General features: G+C 38.8%; 1 protein-coding gene across 1 annotated transcript in view; it reads right to left on the bottom strand.

Annotated features, from left to right (window-relative positions):
• ADAM12 (ADAM metallopeptidase domain 12) overlaps nucleotides 1–18,055 on the bottom strand; it is a 306,835-nt gene that overhangs the window by 93,140 nt on the left and 195,640 nt on the right. The window contains exons 6-10 of the mRNA XM_083364104.1: nucleotides 9,578–9,761; nucleotides 6,724–6,789; nucleotides 5,890–5,961; nucleotides 4,625–4,794; nucleotides 4,277–4,361 (exon numbers count right to left, since the gene is read on the bottom strand). Coding sequence (XP_083220230.1) covers nucleotides 4,277–4,361; nucleotides 4,625–4,794; nucleotides 5,890–5,961; nucleotides 6,724–6,789; nucleotides 9,578–9,761 — 577 coding nt within the window. The remainder of the gene's footprint in view (nucleotides 1–4,276; nucleotides 4,362–4,624; nucleotides 4,795–5,889; nucleotides 5,962–6,723; nucleotides 6,790–9,577; nucleotides 9,762–18,055) is intronic.

The following is an 18,055-nucleotide window of genomic DNA, read 5'->3' on the forward strand; positions in this document are numbered from 1 at the left end:
AATATCACAAACAATATAATAATGAAAAATTAGGTCCACAAGCACTACAAAGACACCCTGCAAAGAAACCCTACACCACGGGTGTCAAACTTTCTGTGTCACGTGATGTGTCACGACGTATCGTGACTTTTTTGCATTGCATGAGCTGGGGTGGACGCGGCTTCTGCAGGATGCAACCAGCCCACGGGTCAGCAGTTTGACACCCCTGCCCTACACCACTGTGACATCCAGCTGAGGGAGCTAAAGACTGCAGCTGCTGACAGCACCCACTGTGGGTCCTCTGCTATTGCTATGAAGGTCCACCAGCTTTGAAGAAAGCCATCAAAACCTGGCAGAAAAACCGTGCATGGCACGACAGAATAACCTCTATAATTACTACAGCAATGGACTTTCAGTACCCCCATTTGTATTTCCAGACTGGCACTTCAGAATCACCTCTATGTCTACAAATGACCACAATGGAGCCCAAAATTTCTGCTTGAGTGAGACATTTGTTAAGTGAATTTTGCCCATTTTATGACCTTTCTTCCCATAGTTGTGAGTCACTGTAGTTGTTAAGTTAGTAACATAGTTGTTAAGTGAATCTGGCTTTCCCATTGACTTAGCTGAAGGGTAGGCAACCTTGGCTCTTTTATGAGCCAGCCATGCTAGGAATTCTGGGAATTGAAGTCCACGAGTCATAAAAGAGCCAAGGTTGCCTAACCCTGACTTAGCTTATCAGAAGGTTTAAAAAGTGATCACATGACCATCATAAATCTGAACCAATTGCCAAGTGTCCAATTTTTAATCACTTTACCTTGAGGATGCTGCAATAGTCATAAGAGTGAAAAACGGTCACAAGTCACTTTTTTCGGTGCTGTTGCAACTTTAAGCAGTCACTAAACAAACAGTTGCACAACAGTGGACTATTGTACAACAGTGTTTCTCTTTCAACCCCAAAAGATTACCGGTACTTACTATCTATCAATTAATCAACCAATCATTTTTGGGTATAATTACCAGGTTGTAGTTTTGGATCTACATTTTTCTACTTTCTAAAGATAAGGAAACTTTTCCTCTCTTCTGGTCATCTGGCAACCCACCAGACTGATTAATGAATTTCAGTGATAACAATATGGTAGCACCAGTTAGTTTCTTCACTATCTGAGGACAGTTTCTTCATTATTTTAAGATGCAGTTCATCTGATAACTGAAAATTAAACTCTAAGCAAATAGTTATTCTCTGATCATTTTTATTCATCCAGCTGTTCACAATTGTATGATGAAGCACATAGTTTACTATTGGACAGAGTTGAAGAGGTGAATAGTTTTTCTTTTCTCTGTATTACCTATAAACATTTTACTGCCTTCTCTTTTTAGCTGACTGTATGAAACTGTATGACACAGTGGCTCAGTGGGTTAGGATGCTGAGCTTGTTGATCAGAAGGTCAGCAGTTTGGCAGGTCGAATCCCAAGTGCCGCATAGCAGAGTGAGCGCCTGTTACTCGTCCCAGCTTCTGCCAACCTAGCAGTTTGAAAGCATGTGAAAATGCAAGTAGAAAAATAGGGACCACTACGGTGGGAAGGTAACGACGTTCCATGCGCCTTTGGCGTCTAGTCATGCCGGCCACATGACCACGGAGACGTCCTCGGACAAGTGTTGGCTCTTCGGCTTTGAAACAGAGATGAGCACCGGTCCCAAGAGTCGGAAACGACTATCATGAATGTGCGGGGGAACCTTTACCTTTACCTTTTATGAAAAGAAACCCCTTTCTTAATATGTTAATATCAACTCGTTCTATTTTTTCATAATGTTTTTCCCTGAATTTCCTGTAAGTGTCCTTTTTATTTTCAGATTTTCACTAAGCCTTTTGTATAGTTTGATTTCTTCTGCTGTCTTCCTTTTTTTCTCACTGGACTTGTTTGTAATTGTTTCTCCCCATCGATCTTAAGCTCCTTTTCCCATTAGCTTTACTAACAATTTAACTTACAGACTTTAAAATCCAGTTTGAAAAAATCTAAGCATGTGCTACATCCAGCTTTATTTTCCTTTAAAGTAAGGAACTGATTATATGATTACTTTTTAATGTCCTTACTACTTTCCCATCTTCAAGAAATCTTCCCCAGATATTTAAAATCAATTTAAATGACTAATGATTGCTTCACTTGCATCAAACCCAAAATCTGATGCTTGATACTGCTGCTATGCCCTCTGAAATAGTGTAGTTATCTTCCTTCATTCAACATAACCAATTCTGACATGTGAAAGTAAACAGTTTGATTCATTATTTAACAATACTTTTTGAACTGAGATGGCCTTACGAAATCCACTTGTTATTCTTCCTTGTAAAAAATATCAGTGTTAAAATATGCAAATACTAATTGTTGTGATTTCACTATTGTTTCTAAACATGTTACAATCAGATTGCAACTGTTTGCGCTTGTGAGTTGCAGATGTTTTGGAGGGAGAAATAGCTGGGTTAGTTTAAAATCTGGGAGCTAGGTTTTTGTTCCGAACACTTAAAGCAACGAGTTTGTTTATGGCATAAAAGAGAAATGGGAAAAGTGAGAGACCCTCCTCAGGAGACATTGGGTTATGTATGACTTTGGGAAAACAAAGGACTTTAACCAAACAAGACAAGGAATTTACGCTGATGTGATGCTTTTTCTTTGGGTTTTGAAAAACATTTATTTTCCTGGTTCCTTTTTTTTGCATACTTTATTTGTGTCCTCACTTATTCTGGCGTAATTCATTTCTTAGCTGAGGATTTATGGGCATTTGTTGTTAAAAAAAAGAGGAAATTACTGGTACCAGTGCTATTGTCTCTCTTCAGCTAGTAAGTAATTTGCATTGTTTTACAGTATATTTAAATAAGGGATGCGGTGGCTCAGTGGGTTAGGATGCTGAGCTTGTCGATCAGAAGGTCGGCAGTTTGGCGGGTTGAATCCCGAGTACCGCGTAACAGAGTGAGCGCCTGTTAATCGTCCCAGCTTCTGCCAACCTAGTAGTTCGAAAGCACGTAAAAATGCAAGTAGAAAAATAGGGACCACTACGGTGAGAAGGTAACAGTGTTCTGTGCGCCTTTGGCGTCTAGTCATGCCGGCCACATGACCATGGAGATGTCCTTGGACAAACGCTGGCTCTTCGGCTTTGAAAGGGAGATGAGCACTGGCCCCTAGAGTTGGAAACGACTAGCAGCATGTGCGGGGGAACTTTTACCTTTATATTTAAATAAATTTACTTTATGCTCACTGGGAAACATCACAAATGCTTAATTTAAATGACACACTGTTGGTAATCTTAAAAAGAAGGGATGAAGACAGAGGTTGCTTTTACCCAGTTAGAAGGAAAGGTATCCCTTTTGGGCTGGGCAGGGCAAGTCTTCAAGAGAGTATTTTACATCAATAAAGACTTAAATAAAGCACTTCCTTGATGCCGCTTCATGATTTCCAAATCTTCTTCTATATTTAATACAGAATCCTCAGAAATAAGAGTTCATTGAAGAAGCAACTTCACATCAACAGTTAGAGCCTTAACTGAGCAATTTCAACATTGTCTGTTCCTGTGAAGATCTATTAAATTACACTTAGAGGAATCCTTCAGTCTTTCTTTAGTATTCTTTGTGGACTTGTACTTTAAACCATGCATTTTATGTTTAATTTATGCCTGAAAGCCAAAACATTGTGCAATTACGGTTATTTTTAATGGCAGTCAAAATCTTCAGGTAAAGAACAGCTGATATCTTAAGGAGAATTTTTTGAAATTCATGTTTACACCTTATTTAATAGAACCAGTCTATCATTTTCATTCATACATATATATTGGAAAGGCTACCAAAACAATATTAAAATATACTCTACCCAAAATACAGTTGATATGAAAGGTTTTTCAAAGTTACAACAGCATATTGTACTTTGTCACTTGTCAATATAATAAAAGCTTATTACTTGGAATTAGAAAAAATAAGCAATTATCTAAAAAAACTTCTATTTTCCCCCTCTGGACAGCAGCAAATTCAGCATATCTCATAAATATTTTGGAAAGATTTACGTATTAAATACAGATAGCACATTTTCAGCTTATGTGGCTGTTTTGGTTTTGGTAGGCCATTTTAGGAGAAAGTAAAACTAAAACGCCAAAATGGAAGCATCCATTCAATCATTTGTAAATTTAAATAGTTGCAATATATATATATATAGAGAGAGAGACAAAACGGAACTGGAGCCTGTTATTTTGTTCCTGCTTATTTCATTCCAGCTATAATATAGGATCAGTCTTGGTACCTATAGTACTTACCATAACAATTCCTCCAGATTGCTCTCTAGTGCACATGCTCATTATAGGTGCCATGCCAATGGTGGTACCTTGGAAATAGATTCCACTAATGGAAGACAAGAAACTATGTTAAAATAATGAATATAGGGAATACAGTTACATAGGGACATAATTTTGGATCTTACTAACATACCCATGATATGGATGTAGCGTTTTCTAGAGGAATGACAATAGTACCATATAGTATTGGATTCTATTAATATGTAGCCTAGGTATTGCCCTTCTATCCACCAACTTTCTTTTTGTCACGTCCTAGCAACATAATGCATCTAAAATTCTAAATTCCAGTTTTGGTGATTGCAGGCTTACCTGACTAGTTGTGCATTATCATGTGGTTTGCGAGGTAGTAGTTTCATCTTTCGCCAATCCAGAAACTCATGAAGAGTGGTGAAGGGATCTTGAGTCACTGTACATTTATCCACATCATTCCAGACTTCTAATCCAACCAAAGCTATTCTAATATTTAATGGCCTGTAGAACTAATGGGGAAAACAGATAAAAATTCTGGATTATATTTTCACAACTTCTAAAGTTCATAAAAGAGACAAATTATAGATACTATAAATAGTAGACATGTTATATAATTCTTTGGACAACTTCCTTCTCAGTTTCTCCTCTCAGTCAGTAAAGATGACTGATGGCATAGAAAAATGTACTATTTGATTAAGAGCTCTGTATCTAACACTCCCGTGTATGTGTCTAATTACATAGATGATGGTTAGATCATAAGGGACAACAATCAATTCACAGCATTTTAAAATAGTACATATACAAGGGAAATTATGTCAAGTATGTCATAAATTATTACTGATATTACCTCTGAGTTGGATGAAGTATGCTTCAAAATGACAGTTGCAGGGAAAGAGTGGTAGAAGTAGTAGAAGAATCTACATCTCCTTCTTGGAGTACTCAGAGGCATCTTGTTGGGTAGTGTGGAGGGAAGGGAATGTTGGATTAAGATAGGCCATGATCTGGTCCTGCAAGGCTTCTCATGCTTTTGTATTCTTATAAAATACAGATTGTTTATATATACAGTATATAACGTGTATTAATATAATCTGACTGCAACTGGACTTTCTTGTTTTTCTATGAAGATGTTTTCTTTGATGATGCTTTGACTGGATGGTAGGGAATGGAAGGATTGCTATTACTTGCAGACAGATGGTCATTTGCATTCTTTTAGAAAGTCACTGAGGCCACTTGAAGGTTTATCTGTGTCCTCAGAGTCACCTGAATAGTGTAAATGGGTGTGGCACCTTCTTCTTTCTACTGAAAGGACTGTGTTGTGGAGCTGTGCTTTCTGCAGGATGTTTTCTGCCCTGTGTCCCTTAGGTAAAGGCTGTGGGGGATGAGACTGTGTTGTCTGAATATAGCATGGCCATGAAGTAGATTATATAGTATAGGTTAGTTTGGATGAGAGTTGAAACGTCTTCAAGAAAAATAAGAAAGTCCAGTTGCTCTTGAAAAAACACCTTTGGAACGACCTGATTGTAAGATTAGACTTGACTGGTTAGTCAAGCAGACTGCCCTGTAGCAAAGGAAATTGTTATAGTATCAATGAACATAGTTCATACCTTATCAACATAGTTTGCAATTTCTATTAGCCTCAGTTTCACTTTTTCCACATCCTTGCCTTGTCTCTGAAACTAGAAATGATTTTTGATCATTTAAATTATCAGCAATTATATTTACTACTCTAGAAATCTAACTTGCCTTCTTCGGGAAAAACAGTAACACCAATGTCTAGATTTTACATTGAAAAAAGGCCAGAGGCAACTTTCTACTGCTTATAGTATAATTCTTATATAATTGAAAGAAGCACAGATTGCATGAAAGAATATAGTTTTTCGCATTTAAAGAAAATGTTGCTTTCAATTTTGTTTCTCACACAATTGTTTCATTGGGACACTTCATGCTGTACAAAAGGAAAGTTTTCATTTAGTTGTTTACCATGGATGGATAGAGAGAAAATATTATTATTTAACTAATCAGTAATTTTAAAATTTGGAAAAATGCAAATGGCAATATAGTACAAATTTTAAAAAAATGTTTTTGATTGCACTTCACAGCTTTCACTAATTTTTACAAAGTGTAAAAATGCATCCATCTATTATGAATTTCTTTAGCAAAACTTCAGTAATTTATGCAACCTTGAATATAACTTGTAGTTGGTAAACTACATTTAAAGAAACCAATATTATAAAGATTTTCTTATTTCCACAAGACATTTCCATTCCCTCTGATTCAAACTTAGGCAATGTAGCAAAGATTTAAATGTCCAAATGGGACTGATAGTTAGTTTTATCATTGTGTGGAAAATTCAGAATAGGTTACTATTATTCCATTAATTTATAAACAAGCGTATGTCTTTATACCCACAATCTTTCTTAACTTTAGGTTTTGCTCACCTCACGATTATCAGCCACAATTACGAGCTCCACATACTTGGTGGACTTCAGAGTTTCTCTTTTGTGCTATCAAAACAAGCATGAAATAAGAGCTGTTATATTTTAAGGAGATCTATATTTCTACGTATATCTTTCTACCCCACTGCTATAATACTAAGCAACTTAAATATTATGAATAATCTACAGATAAAAAAAATTGACCAATCATTTTATCCAGATACTAGGAAAATCAAAATTACCTTATTCTGGATATATTACTCATTGTCCTTCAGCATTGTACAACATATAATATTTTTCAAAATTAACATGTCACCTATATGTCATTCTATAATATAAAAGCTGAAATAAAAACTATATCAACCATATCATATGCTAAACATGGAACATCTCCATGAATTCTAACAATTCACTCTTATACCTCAATTTATATGCAAATAGCACCTGATTTACAAAGCAGTGTAGTTGCTTATTCACTTGTTGTATTCAGACATATTTTCATGAATAAAAGCGATACGTTTATAGGTACAGGCCTTAAACAACCCCCAAAATGGGAAATTTATTTTCATATAAATTCACATAAAATTATTTCAAAATATATGTACATACTTACAATGGGTCAGTATTATATATTCTGATTATATAGTTAGGCATGACCCATTTTTATTTATTTATTTATTTTATTTTAATTCCATTTATATCCCGCCCTTCTCCGAAGACTCAGGGCGGCTTACAAGCTTAGCAGTAGCCTTCATTCTATGTATATGCCTGCTTATTAGGGCTTTCACACACACACCCCAAGCGGCATTATTGCAAAGTCAGCTTAATTGCCCCCAACAATCTGGGTCCTCATTTTACCTACCTCGGAAGGATGGAAGGCTGAGTCAACCTTGAGCCTGGTGGGACTCGAACCTACACTAATTGCAGGCAGCTGTTGTTACTTAAGGAGGCATTAGCCCACTGCTCCACCAAGGCTCTTTTCCAGCAATTAAAAAAAAACAAACTTTCAACAGTATGTATTATGTATCACTTAAAGCTTTTATTGTATCAAATTAAATAGTTTTTAGTGTGGTGAATGTTAAAAATGTATTCCTATTGCAATTCCTACAAATAACTACATTAGTCCGATTTTGCTTTCTTGTTTTAAAGCTATGATTTCCAAATCATCTCAATCTGACATACTAAACTTGGAATCTTTAGCAAGTATTTAAGAAGATAAAGTGTGCTTTGCTAAACGACACCAGTCCCTTCATCATTATTAATCGCTTACAAAAAGAACTTATTCTCAAGGGCACCACTCCAAAATATACAGCAGGTAAACTTTTATTTTTGTAAGCTATGGATCTGATCCTCTTATTATGATGATGGTAAATTCTTTTTTTTTAACAACTACATATTCAATTTTATTTTCCCATTTCTTACACAAACAAGTCAACAAATATATCGCCATACATAAATACATACATGTAAGTTTGGGTGCTGCTTGTCCATTTCCCCTTTCACTTTATTACCTGGCAGAGGAGATACCCTGATCATGATGGTAAATTCTCTGAGTGTGGGTAATCTAAATTCGGGTCTGGATGGGGAGGAACAGACTTCAACTCAACCCGGACAAGACTGAGTGGCTGTACATTCCGGCATCCCGGGACATTCAAAATGTTCCATCCCTTTCTATGGGGGGTGAGCTGTTGCCCCCCGTGGATAGGGCTCGCAACTTGGGAGTCCTCCTAGATTCACTACTTACCTTGGAAGATCATGTAGCAGCTGTGACTAGGGGGGCTTTCGCCCAGGTTCGCCTGGTGCGCCAGTTGCGGCCCTATCTGGACCGGGATGCCCTGTGTACGGTCACTCATGCGCTCGTGACCTCTCGCCTTGACTACTGTAATGCTCTCTACATGGGGCTTCCCTTGAAGACCACTCGGAGGCTCCAACTGGTACAGAATGCGGCCGCGAGAGTTGTCTTGGGAGTTTCCCGGTACTCCCATGTTACACCTTTGCTCCGCGAGCTACATTGGTTACCAGTTGTCTTCCGGGTGAGGTTCAAGGTCTTAGTGATGGTTTTCAAGTCCCTACATGGCATGGGTACGGAATACCTCGGGGACCACCTGCTGCCGGCGTCAACTCCCCTCCGCCCTGTGCGTTCCCACAGAGAGGGCCTCCTCAGGGTGCCTCCAGTCAGAGAATGCCGGCTGGTGGCCCCCAGGGGGAGGGCCTTCTCTGTGGGCGCCCCGGCTTTGTGGAATCAACTGCCGGTGGAGCTCCGGATGGCACTGGATCTCAGCTCCTTCCGGCGCGGGTTAAAGACCCACCTGTTTGAACAAGCTGGCCTGGCCTGATGGGGAGTTAATTTGGGTTTTAAATATTTGTATATTTTATTGTTTTATCTTGGGCATTAATTTAATTCTATTTTAACTTTTGTAGTTTTGTACTTTTATCATATGCCCTGTTCACCGCCCTGAGTCCCTTGGGAGAAGGGCGGTATAAAAATTTAATAAAAACTAAAAAAACTAAAAACTAAACTAAATGTGGAGACCTTGGTGCTCTCTGAGTTTGGTTGTTTGCAGACATTTCGTTACCAAAGTAATATCTGCCCTGGTGAGTGTGGGATTTGCTCCCTCTTTATATACAATATCTTGCCCTGGATTGTTGGTGTGTGTGTGTGTGGGTGGGTGGGTGGGTGTTTTTCTCCTTGGGAGTTCAATAAATGAACAGACAAACAAACACATACACTTTTATCAGCTGGCACCTCAATTTTCAGTCATAACACCACATTTGTTTAGATATATACTATAAAAACACAAGAAAACTAAATTAAATCAACTAAAACATAAGAAAATTAAATTAAATTGTCACTTACTCTGCTAGTAAATGTCTGAATAAGCTGTGCAGTATCCCCCAGTGTGATACCAGTAACATTGAGATGATGGCCACATGTACCCAGGATTAGGTTTGGGTGTTTTAGTCTATAGATTATATGTTCATTCATAGCACCTTCCAGTGGCTCCAAAATGTAGGTTCTGTCTTCAAAAAAAATAATACCCCTGTGATATTAAAAAAAAACAAATGAAAAAAATATTTAATGTATTTACTTTATATTTATTTGCAGCCTGAAAATATACCAAGAAAATTCTGTAAATTTGTAATGTTGGTATACAGTTCATCACCATTATTTCTTGGTATTTAAACACTAGAGACTAGCACCAAACTATATTTATGCTTTATAGTAGTGTAGTATCATCACTCCAGATTTTCAGTCATCTAAATGTAAATAATATTTTCTTTAGTCTTCATCTTGTGACCACTCAGCCCAAGAATATTGCAAAACAAGAATTGTTGGATGCAGAAACAGGAATTTGGGTCAGTTTTCTAAATCAAAGTAATTTAGGGTAAGAGGAAGATAATAATAATAATAATAATAATAATAATAATAATAATAATAATAATAATAATAATAATAATAATAATAAGAAGAAGAAGAAGAAGAAGAAGAAGAAGAAGAAGAAGAAGAAGAAGAAGAAGAAGTTGGAAGGGACCATGGAGGTCATCTAGTCCAACCCCCTGCTTAGGCAGGAAACCCTATACGATTTCAGACAAATGGCTGGCCAGTCTCTTCTTAAAAACCTCCAGTGTTGGAGCATTCACTACTTCTGGAGGCAGGTAGTTCCACTGATTAATTGTTCTAACTGTCAGGAAGTTTCTCCTTAGTTCTAGGTTCCTTCTCTCCTTGACTAGTTTCCATCCATTGCTTCTTGTCCTGCTTTCAGGTGCTTTGGAGAATAGCTTGACTCCCTCCTCTTTGTGGCAGCCCCTGAGATATTGGAACACTGCTATCATGTCACCCCTCACCCTTCTCTTCACTAAACTACACATACCCAATTCCAGCAACTGTTCCCTATATGTTTTAGCCTCCAGTTCCCTCAATCATCTTTGTTTGATAGACAAGAAAGATGTGCAGAATTTATCACCAGTGCTACAGCTGTTTGCAAATGTTCTAAGACAGTGATCTCCAATCTTTCTGGCTTTTCAGACCAGTGGGGGGAAAGAAGGGATGGTTCTGCATGAGCGGTGGGCAAGCACAAGCACGTGTGAGTGGTGAATGAGCACATGTGAGCATACTGCTTCATTTGCACAAGCAGCGGGCACACTGGTCCACAGCTCGCACAAATGGAGCTGGATGTACACGTGCTCACCCAACCTTTTCAGCAGCCTGGTTCCGAATGGGTCCTGGCCTGGTATGGGCTGCAGCCCAGGGGTGGGGGACCCCTGTTCTAAGATGTGCCTGCCTTAATATTCAATCTGTGTTTATTGTGATAATAACAAAACTGGTTTTAAGATGGTTGTTTTTAATAGCTAGAAACTGCTTCTAAGAATGCTTTGGTAGTATGGCAATGAAATAAAATGAAATAAAACCATAAGATACCATCAGGATTTTTTTCTACAGTGATATTGTTATCATGTGATCTTGAAGGACCCCACTGTATTGGAACATGTTCTAAGAGCTTCTATGTATTTCTACCGCATGCTTTTTGTTTGTTTGTTGTTGTTGTTGTTTGTATTTTTGGTAATTTATTTATTTATTTATTTTTTATTTATTATGGGACTTATATGCCGCCCTATCTCCCAGAGGACTCAGGGCGGCTAACAACAATATACTTACAGTGCCTTGGAAACTAACATATATAAATCAAAGTACACTTTTTTAGCCATAATGCCAAACTCTCCTGGTAACACATTATTAGGATTAGACCTATGTTTTTCAAACTTGGCACTTTAAGATGTATGGACTTCAAATACACACATTGTAAAATTGTCATGTTGAAAGACAGCGGGTTAGATTGTAAGAATGTACCATGTCAGCCATGAAATTAAAGCAGAAAGGAAAGTAGTCCTAAGAAGTGCTAGAAAGCTCTGGTCCACATGCCCTTAAATCAGGGGTGTCAAACTGCCGGCCCGCATGCTGGATGCGTCATGCTGAAACCGCACCCACCCCATTGCCAGCAATGGAAAAGTCGCGATACATCGAGACATGTCACATGACAATTTCAGTTTGACACCCCTGCCTTAAATTCACCCTGTTTCAGCATATTGGAAATATTGTGTCCACCTGCTAACTGAGTCATAGTTATATCAGATGGTTGCAATCTGAACTTATTACCTTCAGAGAAATCAAATAACGGAATGCTATGGTAGACTATGATAGTATAAAAGAAAGCAAGGGAGATACAATTCAGGTCCTGTATTTGTTGTGATTGTATTATATAAAAAATGATTAGAAAGGGTGAAATTTACAAATTTCACCTTGACTATTGTATTTGAAATTGAAAATAAGAAGCCTTGAACCACTTGCTTTCCTAGGTTTTTTTCTCACCAACACTTTTATAACACTGATTTCTTCTCCAAAATTATTTTTGGATACTTTATTCAGTTTTGTATGCACTCACTTTCACTTTGCAGCCTTCTATGTATTTTTGGAATAGCGTACTGTGTTCTCTAAAGCAGGAGTCCCTCCTCTCTCCATGGATGCAGTCCTTGGCACTCAAAAAGTGGGGGCCACTGCTCTAAAGCACCACTGCCCAAATTAACCTAACTGTATAATCTATTTAAAAGGGACGCGGTGGCTCAGTGGGTTAGGACACGCTGAGCTTGTCAATCAGAAGGTCGGCAGTTTGGCAGGTAGAATCCCGAGTGCCACGTAACAGACTGAGCACCTGTTACTCGTCCCAGCTTCTGCCAACCTAAAAATGCAAGTAGAAAAATAGGGCCCACTACGGTGGGAAGGTAACAGCATTCCGTGCGCCTTTGGCGTCTAGTCATGCCGGCCACATGACCACGGAGACGTCCTTGGACAAGCGCTGGCTCTTCGGCTTTGAAACAGAGATGAGCACCGGTCCCTAGAGTCGGAAACGACTAGCACGCATGTGCGGTGGAACCTTTACCTTTACCTATAATCTATTTCATGGCCATGCTAGATTTCAGAACAATCCTGTATTGGTAAAGCCGCTTAACAACATATATTTTGGCTTTCTTGTATTCTTTAACCAATCTATTTACTCTTAAAATTAATATCGCCAATACTAAACTATCATCTAGGGATGGCCCATTATTCCAATAAATCATGCTTTACATGGATAACATTTATTGTGTGTTATTGAAAATGAAACCATTAATAAAATTCAATATGTTTAGTACAATGGAAGAATCATTACATTTTAGATACATATTTTAGAGTTATAATAAATATAAAATTAGATAACCCAATGTTATGCAATATGCACAGGGTTAGAAGACTCCAAAGTATGATTAATAAATCGGATTTTATTGGATTTGATTTAATTTCTTCCTATTTGCAAACATGCAAAAAACTAAATGGGAAGAATTATCTATGCATGAACCCCAGAAAAATTAAAACTTGAAGTACAAGTTTTAAAAATAAAAGCAAGAAGACTTACTTTTTTTACTTAGTTCATTTAGAGTGTACATGCAATGGAATGTTCTCTTAATAAATGAACACAAGACCTCATTAACTGTTCATTTTAAATTTGTATTAGATAAGGGTGAGACATTGGGCAAGTTCATGCATTCTTTGACCTATTTTCAGTGTTTGAAAACTTTTTACTACCTTTTCTGCAGCTGTTCCTTGAAGAAGAAAAAAAAAACAGTGTCAGCAAAGAGAAAATTACAGGAATCAGAACATCTCAAGGGCCATGGCCTCACCTGGGAAAAACCATCTTCATGATCATGTTAACTCTTGCTAGGTGAAATAATGTGCTTTGCCTTGCTTGGTGTCCCAGGTTATTATTTTTCCTCTCCTTATTAAATGCATGGATTGCCCTGAAATTAAGGTTGTGAACTTTCTACTAATGGATCAATCTGTGGAGATTTATATGAGATCTACCAAATTCTATTCAGTTGCAATTACCATTGGAACAAACAAGTTTGAAGTAGATTTCAGTTTAGCCTGGCCACTTATGTCTTGTATAGATCACTAGCATTTAATGTTTTCCCCTTATATTAATTTTTCGTCTTGTTTTGTGGACTTACACTATAATATTAGAGGCAGTCGGATGTAGTGGTTAAGGTATCAGTCTAGAAACTCAGGACACTGTGAGTGTTCTAGTCCCACTTTAGGCACAAAGCCATCTGGGTGACTTTGGACCAGTCACTTTCTCTCCACCCTAAGAAGAAGGCAATGGCAAACCACTTCTGGCCTTGCCAAGAAAACTGTAGGGATTTGTCCAGGCAGTCTTTGAGAATCAGACACAATTGAACAGAAGAAAAGCATCTTATACAGGTAGTCCTTGACTTATGATCATAACTGAGCCCAAATTTTCCATTGCTAAGCAAGATAGTTGCTAAATGAGTTTTGCCCCATCTTACAAACTTTTCTTGCCTCAGTTGTTACGTGAATCACCACAGCTGTTAAGTTAGCTTCGCTATTGACTCTGCTTGTCAGAAGGTCACAAAAGGTTACCACGTGACCCTGGAATACTACAACTGTCATAAATATACGCTAGTTGCCAAGCGTACAAATTTTGATCGTGCAATCAAGGGATGCTGAAATGGTCATAAATGTGAAAAATGGTCATAAGTCACTTTTTTAGTGCTGTTGCAACTTTGAACAGCCACTAAAAATGATTGTAAGTCAAGGACTACCAGTAAAATTGTTTTTATTTTAATTTTTGACCATGAATGAATGAATGGAATATCAAAAAGAAAACGAGTCTACATGCAGTTTTGGATCTCTCCACACCTTTACTAAGTTCCTGTCTCCTGCCATGCAGTCCAAACAAATTATTTAAGAGTTAGTGGTACTGTTAATTTACAAATGCTTGCATTGAGTTATACAGTACTTGCATTATAATGTAATTATAATGGCAAACCTTGGATCAATTATGAGTTCTCAATCTAATCGTTATTCTTGGAAGAACCCTGAGATACCAGTGAGAGTGTCCATACATGTATGCTACATTAACCACGAGAAAGGTAGAATAAAATGTACATAAATAATAAGCTTGAGAATCATCTTCTGTCCTCCTAATCTAGTACACTGACTGATAGCAGTATTCCAATATTTGAGGGGCTACCACAAAGAAGAATGGAATCAGTTCAGGTACCAAAAAGAAAAGCATGTGCTACTTCGATAAATTATTACAGTCCAACCTAATAGGGGTTTGTTTAGACTGGCAAACTATATTCTACCTATATCCTTCCCATGTACTATTTTGCTTACCAATTCAGACTCATAGATATAAAATATTTACAGTTGCTAAACATTTTGCAGTGATCTGTAAGAGTAACGAAAAATGTATTGCTCTCTCCTGATTGGTAAAAGGAAACTGCCCCAATTCTGTTTATAATGCCTACAAGATAATGTTGTTCTGAATTTTAGATAGGGGTTATTTTATGCTATTTTATAACATCTTATGAATGTGTGTGTGTGTGTTTGTGTGTGTGTGTGTGTGACTTGGTCATCAGTTAGAAAAGAAAGTTACTATTGTACATGATAGGTGTAACTCCATTGTTGATAGAGATACTTGCTACTGTTGCTAAATTTAATTATTATTTTTATAAGGCTTCAATAAGGCTTCTGTCTTTTCAAAAAGCACTGCAAAGAACAAACAACCGCGGTCAGGGGTAGGCAACCTCGGCTCTTTTATGACTCATGGACTTCAACTCCCAGAATTCCTGAGCCAGCTTGGCTGGCTCAGGAATTCTGGGAGTTGAAGTCCATGAGTCATAAAAGAGCCGAGGTTGCCTACCCCTGACCTAGGTGGTTCAGTATCCTACAAAACAAGCCAGAATATTAAAAACTCAGCAGAAATTTCCATTTGGGATAGTGTGAAAAAAAAAAGTTGAGCCAAAGAAAAAAAATCTATTTTGAAGAATAACGTAGGTTCTAAAATAGTTTGATAACCGTTGAGTTTCTCACAGCACTGTGGAGTTAACATCATGCCAAATTCTGTCTCAATAGTAGTGGGTTAGGACGCTGAGCTTGTCGATCAGAAGGTCGGCAGTTTGGCGGGTCGAATCCCGAGTGCCGCGTAACAGAGTGAGCGCCTGTTACTCGTCCCAGCTTCTGCCAACCTAGCAGTTCGAAAGCACGTAAAAAATGCAAGTAGAAAAATAGGGACCACGACGGTGGGAAGGTAACAGTGTTCCGTGCGCCTTTGGCGTCTAGTCATGCCGGCCACATGACCACAGAGACGTCCTTGGACAAGCGCTGGCTCTTCGGCTTTGAAACGGAGATGAGCACCGGCCCCTAGAGTCGGAAACGACTAGCACGCATGTGCGGGGGAACCTTTACCTTTACCTTAGTATTTTCTGGATGAGGAGAACCATGGAGCACCATTTACAAGTAAAGTATGATGCTTTCAGGCCCTATGCTGAGCTTGTAACAGACCCCCTTATCCTTTCCTGGAACCAGAAGACTCTGACCTTTACTAGAAACTTTGAATATGCTGTTATCCGAGCACAGAAGATGGAAAGGCATCGTTACATTGAGAAACAGCTACTCCAGGCAGAGCAGTTTAGGAGTAACCTGCTAAGGGAACTATGGTAAGTCTGATCAGATCAGCTATGCTCGGTAGAATCAGAAACTTCAAGTTTAGGAAGCAATCCAGGAGCAGCAAGCTGCTGGGAAAACACTACTTTCCAGATGTTTGTAGATCAATTACTTTATGAGCTGTTTTAGATTCTTACCAGTTACCAATGCCTGCCTGATTAGCTGGTAATTTCCTTTTTCTCACCTTTGGAAGATAGGGTCATTTCCATCTTTGCTACTACTACTTCATTAATTTACAACTAATTTAATTTAATTTAATTTAATAATATTTGTATACCGCCCTTCTCCCTGAGGACTCAGGGCGGTTCACAGGGCAGAATAAAATACTAAATACAAACATTAAAAAGAGATTAAATGATTGCCCAAGTTAAAACAATTGGAATAGAATTCTAAAACACCAAGTTAAAATTAAGACACCAAAAATAAAAAACCCCACCAATCCCCATCAGGCTAGGCCGGCTTGTACAAACAGAAACGTCTTGAGATCGCGACGAAAGGAGCGAAGATCGGGCGCCATCCGGAGCTCTACCGGTAGCTGATTCCACAGCTCCGGAGCGCCCACAGAGAAGGATCTCCCCCTGGGGGCCACCAATCGACATTCTCTGATCGGTGGCACCCTGAGGAGGCCCTCTCTGTGGGAACGCACAGGGCGCAGGGAGCTTGATGCCGGCAGCAGATGTTCCCTAAGGTACTCCGGCCCCATGCCATGGAGGGCTTTGAACACCGTTACCAGTACCTTGAATCTCACCCGGAAGACAACTGGCAACCAATGCAGCTCATGGAGCAGAGGTGTAACGTGGGAGTATCGGGAGACTCCCAACACAACTCTCGCGGCTGCATTCTGTACCAGTTGGAGCTTCCGGGTGGTCCTCAAGGGCAGCCCCATGTAGAGAGCGTTGCAGTAGTCCAGACGAGAGGACACGAGCGCATGAGTGACCGTGCACAAATCATCCCGGCTAAGATAGGGCCGCAACTGGCGCACCAGGCGAACCTGGGCGAAGGCCCCCCTAGTCACAGCTCCTATATGGTCTTCCAAGGTGAGCCGTGAATCTAGGAGGACTCCCAAGTTGCGAGCCCTATCTACGGGGGGGTAATAGTTCACCCCCCATAGCCAGAGGTGGAATGTCCGAATAAACCCGGGATGAAGGTATGCAAAGCCACTCAGTCTTGTAGGGGTTGAGTTGAAGTCTGTTCCTCCCCATCCAGACCCGAACCGCCTCCAGAGACAGGAAAGAGACAGGAAAGAGTACATAATAATAACCACACACACAAAAAACCCCAGACTACATAAGGAGATTAGTAATAGCACTCTAAACAACTCTATAATAATTTCTATTTATTCTTTATTTTTTCTATTTATCCATAACTATTTCTCCAGGTCAAAGACTATTGGTTTAAATTGTTTGCATGGCGTGGTCTGTTCTGAATACTATTAAGAATTTTAATGCTGTAAGCCCAGAGTCGCTTCAAAACAACATGGGAAGCCAATAAATTTAATAAATAAAAATAAATAAAATAAAGTAATAGACTTAACTAGAATTCAGTGCAGAAAAAAAGAGACAGATATGCAGATGGATATATAGGCAGGCAGACATACATGGAAGTTCAGTGTCCTTAATTAGCATAAAACTCAAATCTAGAGACTTCTAGTAGTAGTTGCAATCAAACAAAACTTGCTTCCTTCCTGAATGAGCAAGGAGTTGCATTATACTGTAAGCTCTGCACACCAAGCATGGTAGAAAGGGCAGGGTATGGTTTCAACTGCAAAAGCAG

Source organism: Vipera ursinii (genome assembly GCF_947247035.1).
Source record: "Vipera ursinii genome assembly, chromosome: 5".
Lineage (NCBI taxonomy): Eukaryota > Metazoa > Chordata > Lepidosauria > Squamata > Viperidae > Vipera > Vipera ursinii.